The sequence below is a fragment of the Centroberyx affinis genome, unplaced genomic scaffold (assembly GCF_046629955.1).
Source record: "Centroberyx affinis isolate AG114_WGS23_722 - 3 ecotype Tasmania unplaced genomic scaffold, CSIRO-AGI_Caff_v1 ptg003475l_1, whole genome shotgun sequence".
NCBI classification, from domain to species: Eukaryota; Metazoa; Chordata; class Actinopteri; order Beryciformes; family Berycidae; genus Centroberyx; species Centroberyx affinis.
The window spans coordinates 310120-330308 of NW_027281435.1; the positions used below are offsets into that span (position 1 = coordinate 310120).

Sequence of the window (20189 nt, forward strand, 5' to 3'; positions counted from 1 at the left end):
CCTGACCATAGATTGCAGATAGGGAGGGGCAGTCTGATGTACCGCCCTGTAGGCGAGTACCAGTGTCTTGAATTTGATGCGTGCAGAGATGGGAAGCCAGTGAAGCGATGGGAAGAGGGGAGTGATGTGAGAGAATTTTGGTTGGTTGAACACCAGACGAGCTGCAGTGTTCTGAATGCGCTGTAAAGGTCTGATGGCAGAGGCAGGTAGCCCGGCCAGAAGAACGTTGCAGTAGTCCAGGCGGGAGATGACAAGTGCCTGGACCAGGAGTTGTGTCGCTTCCCTCGTAAGGAACGGCGAATTTTGCGGATGTTATAGAGGGAGAACCTACAGGAGCGGGTTGTCGCTGCAATGTAGGCAGAGGAGGACAGCTGGTTGTCCAGGATCACCCCGAGGTTCTTGGCACTCTGAGAGGGTAACACAGTAGAGTTGTCAATGGAGATGGAGAGGTCTGTGAGAGGGCAATCTTTCCCTGGGAGAAAGAGTTGCTCCGTCTTTTCAAGATTGATCTTGAGGTGGTGCACAGACGTCCAAGCACTGATGTCTTTGAGACATGCGGAGATACACCCATCAATTTGTGTATCTGAGGGGGGGAAGGAGAGGTAGAGTTGAATGTCGTCGGCATAGCAGTGATAAGGGAAGCCATGAGAGGAGATCACATGGCCGAGGGATTTAGTATAGAGAGAGAATAGCATGGGCCCCAGGACTGAGCCCTGAGGGACACCGGTGTTAAGAGTGCAGGGTCTGGACAGAGATCCCCTCCATGATACCTGGAGCGGTTAGATAGATAGGATGCGAACCAGGAGTGTGCAGATCCAGTGATTCCCAGTTCAGATAGGATGGAGAGAAGGATTTGGTGGTCAACTGTATCAAAAGCAGCAGACAAGTCAAGGAGGACAAGGACAGAAGAGAGGGCTGAAGCCCTGGCAGTGTGCAGGGCCTCTGTAACAGCAGAGAGAGCTGTCTCAGTAGAGTGAGAAGCCTTGAAATTGGATTGAAGAGGGTCCAGGAGGCCATTCTGGGAGAGATAGAGAGAAAGTTGGTTGGAAACTGCTCGCTCAAGGGTTTTGAATAGAAATGAGAGAAGAGATACAGGTCTGTAGTTCTGGATAGCAGCAGGGTCAAGAGAGGGTTTCTTAAGAAGAGGCTTGACTCTGGCAGTCTTTAGAACAGCTGGAACTAAGGCCTGAGGACAGAGAGGAATTGATAAGGGTAGTGAGGAAGGGAGTGATGTCGGTGGAGATGGTTTGGAGAAGAGTGGAAGGGATAGGATCAAGGGGGCAGGTGGTGGCTCGGTTAGACCTGACAAGTGTGAGGACATCTTCTGGGGAGAGGGTAGAGAAGGAAGCCAGCCCGGGGACAAGGGGCAGAGAAGCAGGTTTTGGAGTAAGGAATAGTGTTGTTAGTGGCTGGATGATGGAAGGAACAGCTGATGTCATCCACCTTCTTAGCAAAGTAGGTGACAAAATCATCAGCTGAGAGGGAAGAGGGAGGGGGAGGGGAGGGTGGGTTGAGGAGGGAGGAGAAGGTGGAAAACAGTTTACTGGGGTTGGAGGCAGAAGACTGGATTTCAGTAATGAAGAAGGAAGTATTTGCTGTTGACACAGCAGAGGTGAAGTTGGAGAGGAGAAGGTGGTAGGCAGCGAGATCGTCAGGGTGCTGTGATTTTCTCCATTTCCTCTCAGCTGCCGGAAGCTCTGTTCTATGAGTTCGCAGAGATTCAGACAGCCAAGCATATATTTGCGGGAGTGGGAGAAATCTTGTGCTGCTGTCGATGTCCAGCGTGATGATGGAGACACTGGGAAACATGAGTGTGTTTATTTTCTGCGTCCCATGTAGTTTTAAATGAGGAAATCCACAACTTTCTTTTAAGGGCACAATTGCCAGTTCAGAACAGGGCATGCCAAACAGGCCGTGTGGATAGTTAATTTTAGAAGGGGCATTACGGCCACACTCCGGGGCATCCACGGCACTGGCCATTTGGCCGTGGTATAATTCCTGCCCTGGAAGAGTAGTGGAGGCCTCCTCAGTGGACAGGAGAGAGAACTGCTCGGCTGAGGGAAGTGAGGAAAGGATAGCAGAAGAGAGCGAGGTAGATGAGAGAGTTTTTAGGTTGCGTCGGGTGGTGATAGTGTGAATGGATGTTGAGTGGGAAGTGGGGGGTGAGATGGGAAGGGAGACGGTTAGATGGGAAGGGAGAAAGTTTCTTTTACCACTGCCTTTCACAAACATGAAAATTTGATTTTCTGGAGTTGTTGGTAAATATAATACAATAGCACACATTTCCAGTGATGATTGGGTGGAAAATGTGTGTACAATGGGCATGTCCAACAAAGACCCGCTAAACTGGATGTCATTCAGGCTTATGGTTCAAAAGACGTTATAAGCACTGCAGGTGGTGGAACCCTATTGTTTTTGTTAGGATTTTTTATCTACTTCTACTTTTTTTTGCCTTAAAACGATCTGGAGCTCAGAGACTGTAAGTCCCAGAGCCACCAAATTTGATGGATAGGTGTCAAATCTTCCCACTAATCCAAAAGAAACAAAACAAATTCCACATATCGGCCAGATGGTGGCCCAATAACAAGCAACTTTATGTTTTAGCCAATAACTCCTGAACCGTAAGACATAGAATCAAAACTTTAATTCTCAGATTCCTTGGATCAAGCCATAATAGGTTTTCCGCTATTTTTGAATTTTATGCAAAACTTATTTTTCACCGTTTCTCCTGCAAAACTTCGCCGTGTCTGTTTGGCCGTGTATCACGGCCAAACAGACACGGCGAAGACACACAAACAGGAAGTGAGGCATAATTCCTAAATGCTTCATGCTAGAGCAATCAAATTTGCCACCAGATGGTGGCAGTATAACAAGCAACTTTACATAATATAGTAGAATTTTAATTAGAATTTTTATAGCAGCATTTGAATAGCTACAGCAGTGTTATGTGCCTTGAGGTGGACCCCTGTTAGTAATAAACCGGAACTTCCTTGCTTTGCCATGGAATACTAATAATGACTTTCTAACTGTGTGACTGTGTTTCTGACTAGGATTTGTGCAACGTGGAAGATCCTTGTGATGAATTCACATCCAGACACAGCCTTGAATGGAAGTTCCTATTTTTAGATCACAGGTAAAACATTTTTATGATCCTTTGTCCTATCATTGGGCCATCTACATTTTGAGCAAGAATTTATGTTACTATGTTCTGCTGGGAGATTTTTATGGGAAGTAAGTTGGCGCTTATACAGCCCTAATATGTCCCTACATGACTGCATGTAATCTTGGCTCCGTTATGCTAGCTGACACTATAGTGACATTATAAGGGGATGATGACAGTTTCCACTGTGTGGTCTGGTATGCACATCTAAGTCCCACCCTGGTTAGTGAGAGTGGGTGAAACTGCAAATCAACCAGTGTCAAAAGACCAGTCATAACCAGGACAGATGTACTGCTACCCTCAGTAAGACAATGGGCCAGAGGTGGGCCATCTGTAGACACTGACCAACACCCACCCATCAATAACCTGATTGATCATAGTACAAAGAGCAGCTGCATCCTCAGAAGACTGTTAGATAACTTTGTGCAGTGGTTAAACCATGGGAGGAAATTGTTTGTCCAATCCTCTGCTGAGCTGTAACAAGACTCTCACAGCTCCATGTTGAGCTGCTATGTGTTGGGTCTCAATAATAAATATTGCTGAATTAATATCTCCATAATCTCCATAATGTGACCTGTGTGCCACTGAGCTTGACTTATGGGGGCCTGGGCTAAATGGATTTTACACAGCAATCGCTTTTAGACAATATCAAGTGAGAAAAAATCATGCTACAGCTGTACATGTGGTGTTTTGTAGTCTGTTTCCACTGTTGGAGCGCATGACTAATGTTTTGCTGTTTGCTTCATTTAGTGAGGTGAACTTTCATCTCTTTGTCTCCTTATCGGAAAAAGCATGAGGAAGTTACACCCCGTTTTATTCTGAGATACAGTATATACAGGTGTATTCAGATAATATAGGCCTATGTGTCTGTATGATCCCATTATTCATTGGTTTTCATAGCTTTTCTTTTCCATTTTAAACTATGTAAGTTTAGTATTTCTTACATGCCTATTATCTCTTTTCTTTTCACAGAGCTTCACCAATCATAGGCTATTTGCCCTTTGAGGTTCTTGGAACGTCTGGCTATGATTACTATCATGTGGATGACTTGGATCTTATAGCACAGTGTCATAAGCAATGTAAGCAACTCTGTCTACCCTCCCCTACCATTTCTTTCTTACTGACTCTCCCCTCACCGCCACCGGATCCAGGCATCCATCTCCCAAAAATAGGTCATCTTGCTATAGTTACATGTCTTTTTCCACTTCACCAGTGAACGGAAAAAGTCTGGACCTGTGAGGCATTGTAGAGTTTATTAACCCTGCCCCAGTGTTTAAGGATGTTGAATCATACGTAGGTGTACAATGTGAACAAGGTCAGTATTACATTTTCTAGCATCTGAACACAGTATTGATGGGTTTTTTCACTGTTCTCTCCTCAGTAATGCAGTTTGGAAAGGGTAAATCCTGCTACTATCGCTTTCTGACCAAAGGTCAACAGTGGATTTGGCTGCAGACTCACTACTACATCACTTACCACCAGTGGAACTCCAAACCCGAGTTCATTGTCTGTACTCACACAGTTGTCAGGTAAGCCTATTTTATTCCTGCTTTCCTTCAGGTACTCCAAAGCTTTGTGTGGGTGAGCTTTGAATTTTGGCCCTAGCTTCAGTGAATGTGAAAGAGACCAGGTGTTGCATTGAGAACTCCGGTTACTTCCTTGAAATTAACAAAAAAAGAACCGACAGGACAAGTAAAACAGAAACAAATTTCCTTATAGTAAACAGGAGGAAATTTTCTTACGGTAAAGAACAGGTTTTACACTGTCAGGATCACAAATCAAAACATGTTTTCCTGGTCTGCTGCACATCCACTTATTGTTATGGTGGTACGGCGCCAGTGTCGGCTTACTTTTACCTCTACGCCTTCCATTGTTCATCCAAGTCTCAGTGTAACTGGTGGGAAACCAGTTGGGCTGGGATCACCTGCCTTTCATAGTAACCCTGCTTGTGTTAGCTTTATCTTAAGTTGTGGCCCTGTTCATCTCAGCTCAAACAAGTACACTCCTAACTTTGCAAGAGATGTAAAATGTTAAGAGACGTTAAAGTAATTGCTTACCTTACATTCCCCAAGCTATTATCTGAAAGTATTCCAATAAGCAATTCCCATCAGTGTTTAAATGCGTCTCCTGCAAAATGCAGGTGTTCCACCTTTTGCCACATATCACCTGGCCTGTCCCCCTTCCGCATAAAATAGACAGGGTTAGAAATTGATTGTATATTAAAGTCTGTTAACATTTGGAATGGACTGAGAAACGGCTGTTGTAAAGTGAAGAGTGTAATTGGTCCAGCTGATTTTTGATCCAAAGGAGAAGTAATTCTTGGGAATGGGGTTGTCTGCAATGACTTAAGACGTACCCAAGACAAGTGGCATTACTTCCGATGTGCCAGCTGAGTTACTCTTTCTACCTCTGCTGTACAGTTATGCTGAAGTGCGAGCTGAGAGGAGGAGAGCGTTTGGCCTCGAGGAGATGTCGCCACCTGAGATAGCCACCTCCTCCATAAAGGTAAGTAGAGTAGACGTGAAGTATACAAGGACAGTATTTCTGTATTATGTATTTCAAACCGATTACCCAGGCCTTCTGTGTTGAACATTCTTCTGTGCCGCAGGCTCAGGAGCTGTACTTGGACATCTGTTCCACCCTGGACCCTCCGCGGGACAGAAACAGCGGTGCACGTTCTGTATCCTCCCACAGTTCCCGGAAGTCCTCCCACACAGCCATGTCAGACTCTGCATGTGAGTCATCCTCTGCTCCCTAAAGGGCCAACTCAATCAACACCGGGTCAATATGTACAGAAATCCTACTGCTGCATGGAACTGTTTTGCCATTTATTTTCTTGCAGAAAAAGTTGGATTTTTTTTTTATGAATGTTGTTGGCAAATTAGAAATGGAGGCACAATGCCATTATTAACTGCAGCCACAGTGATATACTTCATGTTTTCATTGGGTTTACTTGAAGTGGTGAACTTGAATCCTTTAGGTTACACTCCAAAAGTAATGGAGACAATAACTAGCGCTTGTTCGTATAACAATAAAATACTTGGAGAAAATCCTACAATTTAATATTTTTCCTGGAATCTGAAAAAACAAACCATGTCCAGGAGCTCATTACCTCTTTGTGACAGACCCACAACTTCTTTTGTAAGTAAGCAGACCCCACAGCTCACTGGCCTACGGAATACAGCAAGTCTATAAAACACCCACCTTCCTATATGTGGGTGAAGATGCATCTATGATGAAAGGTTTCCAAGGCTTACAGTAACTTGCCCTGTTTATTTGAGCGTCTTCTGGGAGCTCCAATCTCTCTGACTTTAGCTGCTCTGACACCCACTGTCTATGGTGCTAAGCACTTGACTCACTGCCACTGGCGTATTTATGTACAATATTACACAGTGGCAATGGATACTTTTTACTGACTGTGGGCTTGCATATGCTTCTCAGATTCATTATAAGCTGCTGTTCAGAAAATGAGGAAGTAAACAGAGCAGCGGACTATAGGGTCAAATGACCAAAATGTAACTTGATGCAGGAAATGGCAGAGTGGGCTGGACTTACCCCCTGCCACCACACACACATACACACACACTGACATTTGTTTTATGAAAAGACATATATTCATAACAAGAATTGTTATCTATGTGTCTAAGAGACACTTAACGATGGAAAAGCATCCACTGAATGCATTACAGTTTGTAGCAGTGTCAAGGGCTAGTGAATCAGCATGTTGTTATACAACCAGCACAGAAATGCATTTCATTACAGTTTTTTCGCCTTTGTCTCAGAAAAGCCCTAGTTAATTTTCTCCTACCTAGGAAGAAATGTATGGGTATTATCATTCCTCGCTCTTTTAAGTAGAGGAAACTATACATATTTTGTGAAAGTTAGGGAAATTTAAGCTGTGAGTTCATTCTGTCAAAAGAAAGAAAAACGGTGAGCTTTTTGCTCTCAAAGTATTCATTTATGCCACAGATCAGCTAATTCTTTAAACCAGGGAATGATTGACCGAACAAGGGGTGGGACATAAAGAAACTCTTAATTGGAGTCAGTTGTTTGATTGATGATTCATACAGCATTTAAAATCCCCGGCATAAGACTATTGTGTGAACTCAAAGAGAGAGTATACCTCCACCTTGGGATATCCAAATTATAATTGTTGCCATTATAGTCATCAACTATCAGTCGACTAAGAAATACAGCACAAATAATGAGACTAAACAGACAGAATACCCCTACCAACATGTTTAGAAGTGATCTCTCTTTCCTCCAGCAGCTAACTCCTACACAGAGGCTTGCACACCATCATGGCAGTCTGCATCCATCGGGACAGAGAAGACTGCTACCAGACTCCAACCAAGTAGTTCAAAGGTCAGTGAGTTCACCTGCCAGTCTCTGGAAGATAAAATAGTCACTGGAAAAATATTGCACAAAGTAGACAAAATATCATGTCAAGGGGTTGTGCTAAACTGTAACTTTCTGTTGTTTTCCCCCTGTAGACTTTGGTACAAAGACAAAATTCCTTTGACCTCCTTCCCCAACTGAGCCTCCCCCTTTCTCCTACCTGCAGCAAGCACTCCGTAATGGTTGGTGTTTAGACTTCCTCTCCTGCCTGTTGCCTTCCTCTCCTCTGTTTGTCTACAATATCACATTATTATGACAGTTGCCTATGTGTTTGTTTACTTCCTCTGTCATTTGTGTACAATGCCTCCAGGCCCAGTTGTAGGATTGCTTTGTGAAATCAAGTGCAAAAGAAGGAAATCAGTTTTGAGATACATTGGAAATTGATTTTTGTGGCTTTGAACATATTGCTCAAAGAAATCAATTCATATCACTGAGGAGATTGATGTGCTGGTCCTGTCGCTACCCTACTAATACACAATTTAATGCTTCATGCTTACACATTAAGATCTGCTCACCTACCATGTTCAACTTGTTCAGAAAAACCTCAACTAAAGTGCACAAGAATACTCCCAGGCTGTGGTAATGTATGTTGGGTGGATCTTGTGTTTCCAGCAGCAGCAGACGCAGCAGCAGCAGACACAACAGCAGCAGACGCAGCAGCAGACGCAGCAGCAGACGCAGCAGCAGACGCAGCAGCAGCAGTCCATGTATCAGCTGCAGCAGCCCCAGCTAGGTGTAATGAATCAGCTGAAGGAGCAGCTGGAGGAAAGGACGCGGATCCTGCAAGCTGACATTAAGACGCAACAGCAGGAGCTGCACGACATTAAGGAGAAGCTGCAACTAGCTAATCTCCAGGTAATACTCCCACTACATACCTTGCAAAAAACATTGAAGGTGAGAGATACTGTAGGTCATTGAAGCATTCCTCAACAGAATGACAGAAATGTCACACAGTTTGAAGTAAATTTTAAATCACTCCCAAAATTTAAAGTATATCACAATGCACTTCAATCTTTTTGTTTGGAAAAGGAAAAAGGTAGTAAGTGCATGCAAGTCTCGTCTCCTGCTTTGGGGAAAACATTGACTTTCATTGACAATACAGTCCCATAGGCTTTCATGTAAACAGGTTATTATTAAGAATATATTTTGTTTACATCTCAGCTGTTGAAGTAAGATAACAGAACATTGCTTCACCCCTCCCAGATGGAGGAATGGCCCCACCAAGAGGCCAGAAACATCCATTTCAGCCAACTAACTTAACCAAGTTACTCAATAGACATGATTAGATAGTAGCTAGTGTTAGGGCGTTTTCATACCTATAGTTCGTTTGCTCTGGTCCGAATCAGTTGATGAGTTTGTAAACTTGGAGCGTTTTCCCCTTGGTTCGGTTTCTTTTCACACAGAGAAAAATCCAAGCAAACCAAAATGCATCACTACAAACCATGTGAGAATGTTCACTCCGCTTATTGGTCAGATGTGTCTGGGGCGGGAGCAAGAAAATAAATAAAGGAACAAGGTCCTGTGTTCTGGACTAGTGCACATTGCTATGCAACATGGAGCAACGGCAGAGTTGGCATTTGCTCATAACTGTTGTAATTATCTGGGCAATATACCAGGCAAAACTTTACCACCAGAATGCCGAATGCACTTCGAGGAAACGTCTTGAAAAAGCTATACTGGCTATACCTGCTATACCTGGCTACAGGAGCTGTTTAGCTCAAACTTGCAGAGTAAATTGAGTACACCTGGTAGTTGGGTCAGATCGAGGTCGGATCACGTTCCCACCACAAACGAACCGCTCCAGGGTTCGTTTGGGACCGGACCGAGACCACCTCCTCTAAAGGGTCCCGGTGCGGTTGTTTTGGTCCGCACCCGAGTGCGATTACTGTGTTCACACCTGCCCAAACGAATCCCACCAAGGGGGAAAACGAACCAGAGTCCGATTTAACCGGAGTAAAAGCGCAGGTGTGAAAACGTCCTTAGAGGGAGGTACCACAGATAAATAGTATTGTATGCTAATTTGCATCTTAGTTAGAAAATTGTTTTTTGGTTGAGATTTTGTTTCTGTTAAATAACTCTAAACTCTAACTCTTAAATATTTGGTAATTTACAGAGGCATTTGTCAAAACATTTTTTAAATCTTTTTGCTTAGTTATGGTAAATAATGTATGATGGAAAACTGTATTCTACATTTTTTGCTATATAATATCCCATGAAATTAATAATATCATAAAAAGCTTCTGCAAATTAACAATTATAATGTGTTAGCAGTTTATGAAATTTGGTGCATATAAATAGTTTAGAGGGGATATATAATTTGGAGAAAGTAGCTGTTGGAGTTTTCTTGCTTCCTAAACATGCACTGTCAAGGTGATACTGCTAGCACCTTGGGGAGCCAGTGTGAAGTCAGCCACACCCATAGTGCAGCTCTTTGTACATCAAGGGAGGCCCCACCCTTCCTTGGGACATATTCATGTCACATACAGTTATTCCCCTTTGTTTAATTCTGCAATAACCAAGCCTTCCCAAGGGGATTGGAGGGGCCGCAGCTATTTCTGTTACCTCAGTGAACTACCACCGTTTCCTTTCAGACATAAAATCACACCCTAAGGAGCTCAGCAGAGACTAACAGGGACAAGGCTCATACCACCTGTGACCGCGCAGATAGGACAGTGTGTTCCACACTTGGGACCGTTAGATCCCAGGGGAACAAAGCAGTTCTGTTCACGAAAACCATAAAAGAACAATATTTATGGAGGAATGTAAGCGGAACTGACAGCAAAAGTACCTAAAAGTAAAAAAAAAACAGTTTCTAACGTTGATATTATCAACATTTATTGTAGTTTTTGATGCAAATGTTCTCTGACAAAGACATTTTTCTATTCTAACCAGTTCAGTAAGTTTCTACATGACTGCAGAACATGCACAGGAAGGAAACTCTGGGAGTGTTACAGTATTCTTACGGCAAAGAGAGGTTGTTGTCCCTTTGTTTACTGTCATTGCCTGCTGGGTGTGAAGGCAACATGAGACGAGCCGTGATTCATAACACCAACACTCTTTAGTATGCAGCAGATAACCAATTAGCAAGTTGTGAGTTGTACCTTCTGAACTGACTGTGGTACCTGTGGTCTTAAATATAAATGGAGTAACAGAAATGCTAATATCATTTTAAAACAGTAGACAGATGTACTGGAAAAAGCTATCAAATGTTCGCTTGCTGCAAAATGAGGGAGGTCAGCAGAACTCTTTCTCATGCCTTCCTTGTTAAACGGAGAGCTTACAGGCAGTTTTCTACAAGATATGCAGAGTAACATTTGAGCCATATTTTTTCTTTTTTTAAAATAACAGGAATTATCAAGGAAAAACATTGTCTGACCTTTTCTCCATCCAGTCAGATAGAAGTCATGGTTTAGCAAGTTGAACATGAAAATTTTATGTTTCACTATTTTCTTAATGTTGAATGTGATTTCATAGCAAGTGCAGGTTAAATCCATGCTGTGTGTTTGTGTGTGTGTGTGTGTGTGTGTGGTGTAGATGTTGTTACAGCAACCTATCCACAATGACTTTGGGCAGGTGCAGCAGCCCCAGCAGCCCCAGCAGCCCCAGCAGCAGGGCCCGGGCAGGCCAGCCCAGCAGAGCCAGTCAGGAGTGATCCGCCAGCTGTCGGGCCACCCCAAACCCCCGGCCTGCGGTGCCCACAGCTCATCTCCTCACTCTCTGATGAGAGAGCACAGCTCGCCCTCTCCCCAGGTACCCCACCACTGTGTTTTTGGAGCAGTGGAGTGTGAACAATCTGAACTCGTTACCAAGTCAGAAAACTGGAGCTTGACATCTAGGAGACAGATTGCTGGACCACCTTTCTCAGCTTGTGACATGCTGCCTTTTGACACAAGCTGAGAAAGTGAGTTTTTGTTTATGAACATGAATCAATGTATAACATCGCTCAAGTATGACAGACAAAGCTAATTAGCAAGTAGTAATCCACAGTCTTTTGAAAATCTATTGCCAAATGTTAAGAGGAAAACAAAACTGGACATCAATATTGGAGCAAATTTCCTTCAGTCATTAGCAGCTAACCACTCAGTACCTTCAGTACCCACCATATATACAGGTTGCATGACTCATACCCAGCAACTGAAAGGGAGACAGTGTTTGGATTGAGCTCTAAATATGATAGGATCTTTTGTTGAATAAATATAATCTAAATATCTCAACAGCTGACAGCTTGGAATTCAGTTTCATATGGGTCTTAGCTGCATGCTACTCACAGGTCAGATTTGTTTGCCCTGGAGCAAAAAGGTACACAAACTTGAAAGCATGTTCAAAATCTATATTTTTAATCATTTGCCCAGGCTTGAGTGGTGTTAACTTTGCTCTTTCATCATGCTCACACCTTGGCCTGCTAGCTCCCCTCTACCTCCTAAAATCTTTAAAACACACAGCTATGGTCTGTGCCTTTTGTGCTGATTTCATATACGTTTTTGTGTAGGTAGGATGAAGGGAAATTGATTTTTATGCAGTTTTGCCTAGAGCAGCTTCACAACTCCGAGGGAAACTATTTCAATTTTTGTTGTTGTTAATGGTTACCCTGTTTTTAAGAAGAGAGTTCACTAAATACACCAGGCATCCATGCTACCTTGCATCTTATTTTCCTGATGTAAGGAATACTTGAAATTGTAATTTTATAGATTTCTATCCTGATAATTTTAGCCATCTACAACAATGAGGTCTACTTTGTCACAATTTTTTTTATCTTACTTTCTTTTGACCTGTAATATTAAAAAGAATCTTGAGAGTACAGGATTTTTTTGCTGCCACTTTTTCACAGTGTCAGTTTGCCATTCTATCCAATTCATTCTCTATGGACTTTCACATTGTAACATTAGCAAGTGAAACCAAAATAGACCAAAATATTTTCTATTGCTCGCCTTGCTTTTGGTCTTTTGGTCATCATGTAGGCTTGGGTATTGGTTGAAACTGGCTGGTGAGTGTTATTATTACTGGTGTTATTAGATATGTGTCTGATTAACCTGGGCTGTATCTTCCTGTTTTTCTCCTAGGTCCAGCAGAGGCTCGTACGGAGCGGGCAGGTCCAGTCAGTGAGTCTGCCGGGGCAGACGCACACAAGTCTGACCATGCCCTTCTACAGCAACCCCATGATGTTCTCCCAGACGAACACCAGGCCTCTGCAGGACGCAAACCAAAGACACATAGACAGCGAGTTCAACCAAGATGGACAACTACGGTGAGAGTCCTGGAAAGGCGCATTATGTTTTTTTTTTTTTTAAATGGTCCACACACATTCACTATTTGAATTATCTTTGACACCAGCCCAATGAAGCCCCAAGTTAAGACACATTCTACTCTTTGAAGCCTATTACGCATATTTCTCTCTCTTTTTTAAATTTCATCTGACAAAATTCAAAAATCATGGATAGTCAAAACCATACATTATAATGGCAGTATGACAAACATGGAAATCATTGTGAATGCAGTAGTGCTTGTCTCACAGTCTGATTTGGTATGAGTGATGTAACAGTGAGCCTGGACATGAATAACTTGAGCAGTTTTCTCTCCATCCCATACATTTCACAAGGAATATTATCAGGGAGGAATAACTTTATTGAATTCATTTTAATTTGTTCAAATACTCTGTACCCTGAAATGATGGGACACATACTGTAGTTCTTACCTTATTATCTGATTAATGAAAATTAAAGCTGAATCTGTACTGTAACCTCACAGTCATTGTCATTAAATCCAGTTAAATAAGAGTATGGGCCAGATAATTATATGTCCATGTCCAAATAATTGAAGAACTCAAGATCAAAATCAAAATAAAGACAACGTTATGACAAGGTGGGTTGATATTAAAATCGTGTTTTGATTCTTGAATGATTTGGCACGGATCATTGAAGGTTGGAAATGGAGGCCTGATCTCCTCCTACTGATCAGGATTAAGGAAAATCCAAGGAAAAACCCTTTAGTCCCTTCATGGAAACCATTTTTTCCGCATCTGTTACACTCCCACCATATTTTGCACATAAGTGAAAAGCTCAAGGTGCACATCATGTTCTTTGACGTCATGCTTTGAGTTTTCTGATTCCCAGCTCTTCAAACAACAGAGATGTTCTTTTCTGCAGCATGCTTCTCAACCAGCCCGTGCAGACCCTGGTTCCCAGTAGCAGTGTCACCTCCCAGCCTTCCCAGTGCAACACAGGCATCACACAAACCAAGTGAGTACAGTATGACGGGGTGGATGGATTTAGCCTACACACACACACACACACACACACACACACACACACACACACACACACACACACATACACACACACACACACACACACACACACACACACACACACACACAAATCTGATTTTGTGATCTTGTGGCACAGATCTGATCTTTTCACTGCTGTGTAAAAAGGATGAAATTGGACATTTTTTGGACATCGCATACAGACTTCATACATGGCCATGTGCTTTCTGTTTGGATGGTCAGATCAAAGTGATTTAGCTTTAAGCATGCACACACACCCACACACTGCAAGCCTCATGACTAAGATTAAGAATGAGTGATAATGATCGGTCTGTTCTCTATTCCATTAAGTGCAAATTATCTATCAAGTTGAAGATGATATGAAAGTATGTTTTTATGAAGGATGGTGGCACACAGTCTAATCCATGCTACAAATAGAACAGTGTCGTGTCGAGCTGTCAGGAGGCTGAATTTTGATACTTGGCACTGCTGTGTGAATGCAGCCCTTGTGCTTGTTTGTGTTTGGACAGGGGGTGTCAGGTTTTAAAAATAGAAACTGTTCTTTATGTACCTGACCTGTTGATTGTGCCATTTACACAGATACACCTTGGAGCAGCAGATGATCGCCCCTTCATTCACCATGCAACAGGTCAACTGCAACGCCGTCCTGGTCCCCTCTCCGGTCTTCACGTCGCCCATCATGATCCCACACAACAGCTTCATCACACACCAGTCCCAGCCGGCCTACCACACTCAGCCTCAGGCTTCCCAGCACTCCCTGCAGCTGCAGCAGCCCCAGCAGTTCTTTCAGGTACAACTCCTCTGGCATATTTTTCTCCTAACCTTCGCAATTTGTGGAGGAGCATTGTATAATGCTGCTCAAATGGTGTCTTACCCAGTTACCCAAGGCTTTATATTTAGTATTTTATGGTAATTTCAGGCAGAACACTGCATCTGAATCCCTAGTTACCACAGCAACCTCTCACTGTGCAATTTCCACAGACTGCCAACCACTTGGCAGAGACTGTATTATTTTAAACATCTTAAAAACTTATATATATTTATATACATTTATATTCACAAAAAAGCTGCAGTATGCTCTAAATTCATTAGATATGAAATTGTGTTTTACTTAATTATCTTCTTTGGCCAGTAGCAACAAAACGAGTCAGTAGCTAACAAAAAAAGAAAAGCTTACAGATCGCTAAAGTTAGTCTGGTTGGTAGCGCTGTTTGTAAGTAGCTAGCTTATATCCTCCTACATACAAAAACATCCTTCGAAACGTCTTTTGAATATTGTGAGATAGAGGCTCTGTGCTCTGTGTGTGACAAAGGGGTTCTGGCAGCTGAGCACAGTACATTTGTCACTCACATCCTCAATTTTTTATGTCCACAGATGCAGACTCAAGGACTTCTACACAGTGGATCTACTCCAGCATTCTTACACACCACTAATGTCCCACAGCAGAGTACTGTGGGATATATCCAACAGCAACCGCAAACACAGCAACTGCCACAAGCACAACAGCAACAGCCACAACAGCAACAAAGGCAATACCAACATTCCCAAAACCAGACTGGCAGTGTTTCAGACTTCCGAAATATGCTGACTCGGTAGCCCCGTTGACTCTGTGAGAGCGCTGAGATATCCTTTGATACGTCGCCGTTTTGGTGACGTTATGCGGTGTGTGGCATTTGCGAGAGACAAGAAGTCATACTTGACATCAGGCTCTGCAGCAAAAAAAAAAAAATGCTTGAAAGGGTAAGATTGCGTGTTGTGACCTTACTGTTGGTAAGAAGCCACCCGTTCAGACAAAGCTGGTTTGTACCACTGGAGAGAGAACCACAAGCAGAGGCTGCATTGACATGACGCAACCTCCGAGGATCCGAGGAGGTGGCTCTGTGGCAGATTGGAGTCCGTTTACTGAAGTGCTGGGCCTTCATCACTGGCCCTCGTCACAATCGTCAATCTGTGACGCTGCTGGAACAAGTGGATTATCGCAGTTCTAAAGAAAACAGTACTTTCACGTGTTTACATGCGGAGGTTTTCCAACAACTAAAAGAGGGTTTTCCTCCAAGTGTCTGCTTGCACTTTGGTACCGTCCCCTATTATCCAAAAGTGAAATAGCTCTGTTAGTCCATGAATGAAAATGATATCGCCACACAAATAATGGGTTAATAGTGGGGTTCTTTTTCAAGCCTGTGACATAACAGCATCATCACCCCCATCCTCCCAGATTTTTGGCTCCGCTGCAAATGGTTCATCTCAGAAAGGGATTTGTGTAACTGGGGACTCGACGTCAGTGTCTGTTTCAGTTGGCAGGAATCAGATGTTACTCCCGTTTTGCCCTGAAACCAATGATTTGCTCGCAGGTATGTTTGATAAATATCACTTTGCAGGTGAGGTCACTGGAAAGGGGCTTAAATATTAAACACGTAATGGTGAAATGACCGTCATATCCATAATCAAACAGGTTTAAGAATTGTAGATGTAATGTGCTACACTGGGAAGCTGGGGAAATATTCTGTAATTATTAGAAAGTTATATCTAGATTTTTAAAGCCTCAATCTGGGACTGAAGAAGTGGTGTCATGACTATCCCACCACCTGTCAATGAGAATGATGACAGAGCGCTGACGAGCTCTGCAGCGTGAGTCCTGAAGTGAGATGTAGGTTTCCAGAAGGGGGAAAAATGTGCCTTTAACAACCATGGTACTTTCATGGTGTGGTTTGATGGTTTTGTCTGATTACGGCTTTAAAAATCCAGCTCAGGTCCATTTGAAATACAAAGTTATATTTTCATAGGTCATAATTTATTATTTTCCACATCAGAATTTGAACAGAAGACATCTAGATTTGTATTGGATATATTTGTCACTGTCCGCAAACTGTTTGCAACCTTTCCATTTCCAATCAGTAAATCCTTTAAAATCACAGATTTAATGGTATCTAATAAGATTAAGTTACCTATTTACTGAAACCTTTACAAAATCATTTCATGTCTATTTATTAACCATATTTCAAACAGTGTATGGAAATTGAGAAAGTAATTTTATATACAAACTAGTTATATTGGTTTTATGGATTCACTTGGGCATTGAAAGATCAACACTGGTCTTAATGCCTTATCCCTCTAAATCTGTGTTCATGGTAGAATGCAATCTGTTTTCACAAGAAAAGGGCATGTACAAACTGTTGCCTCCTCTTTTTCTGGGCCGGGTATATTTTGCTTGGCCTTGTTTTCTGAAGTTCACAACACTTTGAGTCATTGGTGATCAGTCAAATGAGAAAGTGGGAGTCACTCATTGTAGTTTTCCACACCTCAATACAACAAATTTCTACAGAAGTATTAGGAGTTTGCTGAAATAAATAGCTTAGAAACACTGAAAAATGATTTGGGAGAGATTTGGCCTGCTATCCGGTTTCTGAACAGTACTGACTTATTGATTTTATCAATATTTATGTCATTTTTCATTAAGTCATTATTTCAGTAGACTTAACAAGAAGTCAGACAATGTAGGTTATGGTCAGCTTCTCTCTCCCGATAAACCCTTTAAACACAGCAAACTTCAAAGTTGATAAAAATAAGTTTGGACCCCCCTATAATTATGTTGGAACTCCTAAATGGGGGGTACTCAAACTTTTTCATTAAAGGTCCACTTATGAATGTTACACTAGTTCAATGGTCTGGAACAATGCCAGTAAAACGCACATATATCAACGTCCATAACTTGTCCATAACATAACTTAAACATAGCAGAAAACAGTAAATCAAACACTGCATCCTACCATGAACATGAACTCAGAAAATCAATTGCCAACAGCAGCACTAGAATATTGTTTAATTTGCCCAAGGCACTACAGTAACCTCCACTGCATTATTTTATTAAACATCATGAAGTAAACTGCTGCAGTGATTTAAGAAAATTCAATTGAAAGACTAAGAATCATTGTAATTCTCAAACATTAATGTTTGTTCATACAGCTGAAATTTTCTCAGGTTATTTGTAGCAGCAGTCCTCTCAGTATTTCAGTAGGTTAAAAACTTATTTTCATAATGTGCTGGTTAAATTTTTTTTTTTTTGACAATTATTAATCTTTTCAGTCCATCAGATGTTTTAAGAGAGAGACTTGTATATGTTGGTTTAGCTATGGGAACTTTATTGTGACATGTGCAGCTGCTTATCAGTTGTTATAACTGCACTCCTAACCTAACCGTCACTCCCAAGTTAGTTATAAAGGTTAGCAGATTTAAATATATTTATGAACCAAATATTGGTTGTACTGCTCAGTGCAGCAGTCTCAGAAGACAGTAGTGCAATAATCTGACATAACAATAATAGTACAGTGAAAACAAGTGTTGTGAGGTTTGGAGTGTAGTTGTACAGCCTGATGAGCAGCTGAACTGCTTGTATTGGATACGGTGTCCGACACCCGACTTAGGGAAAGATTTCTATGAAGAAAATACACCTGACACACCAGAGACAAATTACTCTCTTTTGTAAATGACAATCAAACAGACCACTTGCAAAAGTAAGCACATACTTGCCTGTGTCAGAGTTCATAAATTATAGAACTTTATAATTTAAACTCTTAAACTCTGACTGATTCATTTGTTCCCTGGGTTACGTAGTCGTACCCAAATAGCTCAGTAGGAAAAAATGGTTCTCGTTGACTCAGCTTTTCTGAAATTGTCACTGTGGAACATATAACTCTGCTACACTTAATGAAAACAGCCCTTGATGGTCGACATGACAGTTTGGTCTAATGTCTTAGCTCTACACATTACAGTTAGCGAGGTACCGCTTGGTCTGTTGTAGTCACTTTCAAGACTGGTGCTGTTCATACTGGTTAAAGACTCAAAGTTTTAGAATACTTTCAGCATGTAAGTTCAGTGCCGTTTTACATTTTACTATGTGCAATGTCAATTTGAAAAGAAGAATGTTAATTTATACTGTTTAAATGTTTCAGAGCAGATGTACTCTGTATATAGAGGTGTATAATAAGCCATTGTACCATGTAAATTATATGGAAATATTTTTTTATGAAAATATCTTAACATTCCTTCAACCATTAATATCAGCAGTATCTTTTGTAAGGTACACGTTGTGTCACTACAGAGTCTATTGGAGTGGCTGCAGCTCTTAACAAGACGTAGTCCGCCTGGGTGGGATGTGATGCCAGGAGCTGGTAAAGACAGCCATGGTAGATCAAATAGACATTTTTAGTCTTTTCTCAGTGATATATTGTTTCAGAAATACACTGTTAGCCATTTATATATCCCATTCAGATATTTTGAGGCAAATTAAATACAAAGTGTCAATTTTTTTTTTGACAGTTAATGAAAAAAGGTACAGAATGCCGCTAAAATGAAGGAAACAAATGAGTAAATGAGGTATACAAAATACATTGAAAACAGGTGGCAGTGCCTTTTCCTGGTGTTGTTTAAGTCTACTAAGGTAAATGCCAACAAATACAGTCATTTTGAGTGATCGCCCTCTGGTTGGACGTTCCTATAATGATGTCGGTGGCCTCTTGCAGGATGATAGTGCCCTCATGCACTGGGCTTTTGACATTTTGATTATCTGTCGGTTATTGGTCCTTAATAGAAACTTGTCACATTGGGGAAAAAGTTTCAACATTTGTCCTACAGTTCCTCTAAAATAGCTTCCCAGTATTGTTAGCATTTCCCATTGAAAACAAAGGGCATAATTTGCTGGTTTCAATGAGGAATACTAATAATGTTAACAAGCCTTTTTATGGAAACCATTTTCCCACAGTGTGACGTGTCTGCTGCTGACAAAATACAGTCAAAACGTCACAGTGGCTTTTATAAGTGAGATTCTGGAGCAATGGCTGACACTTTTAACCCGACCAATGGGGAAAAAAAACAAATTATATGAAATCTCTTGTGGCTGAATATTGTTGTACTCCTCCAGCAGATTTCCAGACGTTCATGCCAGGGTGCAGTAAAGCTGTCCTTCTGTGTCTCTGCCCTTGGCCATATTCAGACGCTTAATGTTGTTTCCTTCAGTTTGGCAGCAGGCTTTATCTTTAAAAGGTAATTCCACCAAAATTGACTCGAGTTGTTATTCTGCAAACAGTCATTTTCCCTTTCCTCCAGTTTCGTGAGTTTTGAGTTCCTCGCTTTTAAGAAAGAAAGGAAAATGCAATTCTACATCATCAAATTGAATTGTCTGAAATGGCTGAAAGAAAATCTGAGTCATTTTCCCTTACCTATATTAAACGTGCATTTCCCATAATTCTACGTTTGATACAGCAACAGGAAAGTAACATTTTCATTTGAGTTCATTACTCAAAACCCATTCAACTGCTGAAAAAAAACGTGGAATATCAATCTAAAAGTCAG

At 41.7% G+C, this 20189-nt stretch overlaps 1 protein-coding gene across 1 annotated transcript in view; it reads left to right on the forward strand.

Moving 5' to 3' along the window:
- Positions 1-16651, forward strand: part of npas2 (neuronal PAS domain protein 2) — a 37390-nt gene extending 20739 nt beyond the window's left edge. Inside the window, exons 10-22 of the mRNA XM_071539583.1 lie at positions 3051-3133; positions 4133-4239; positions 4542-4689; positions 5581-5665; positions 5769-5895; positions 7428-7525; positions 7654-7734; positions 8222-8413; positions 11093-11308; positions 12619-12803; positions 13702-13794; positions 14421-14631; positions 15216-16651. Of these exons, the coding sequence (XP_071395684.1) occupies positions 3051-3133; positions 4133-4239; positions 4542-4689; positions 5581-5665; positions 5769-5895; positions 7428-7525; positions 7654-7734; positions 8222-8413; positions 11093-11308; positions 12619-12803; positions 13702-13794; positions 14421-14631; positions 15216-15437 (1848 nt within the window). The 3' untranslated portion in view covers positions 15438-16651. The remainder of the gene's footprint in view (positions 1-3050; positions 3134-4132; positions 4240-4541; positions 4690-5580; positions 5666-5768; positions 5896-7427; positions 7526-7653; positions 7735-8221; positions 8414-11092; positions 11309-12618; positions 12804-13701; positions 13795-14420; positions 14632-15215) is intronic.
- Positions 16652-20189: the final 3538 nt, after the last annotated feature.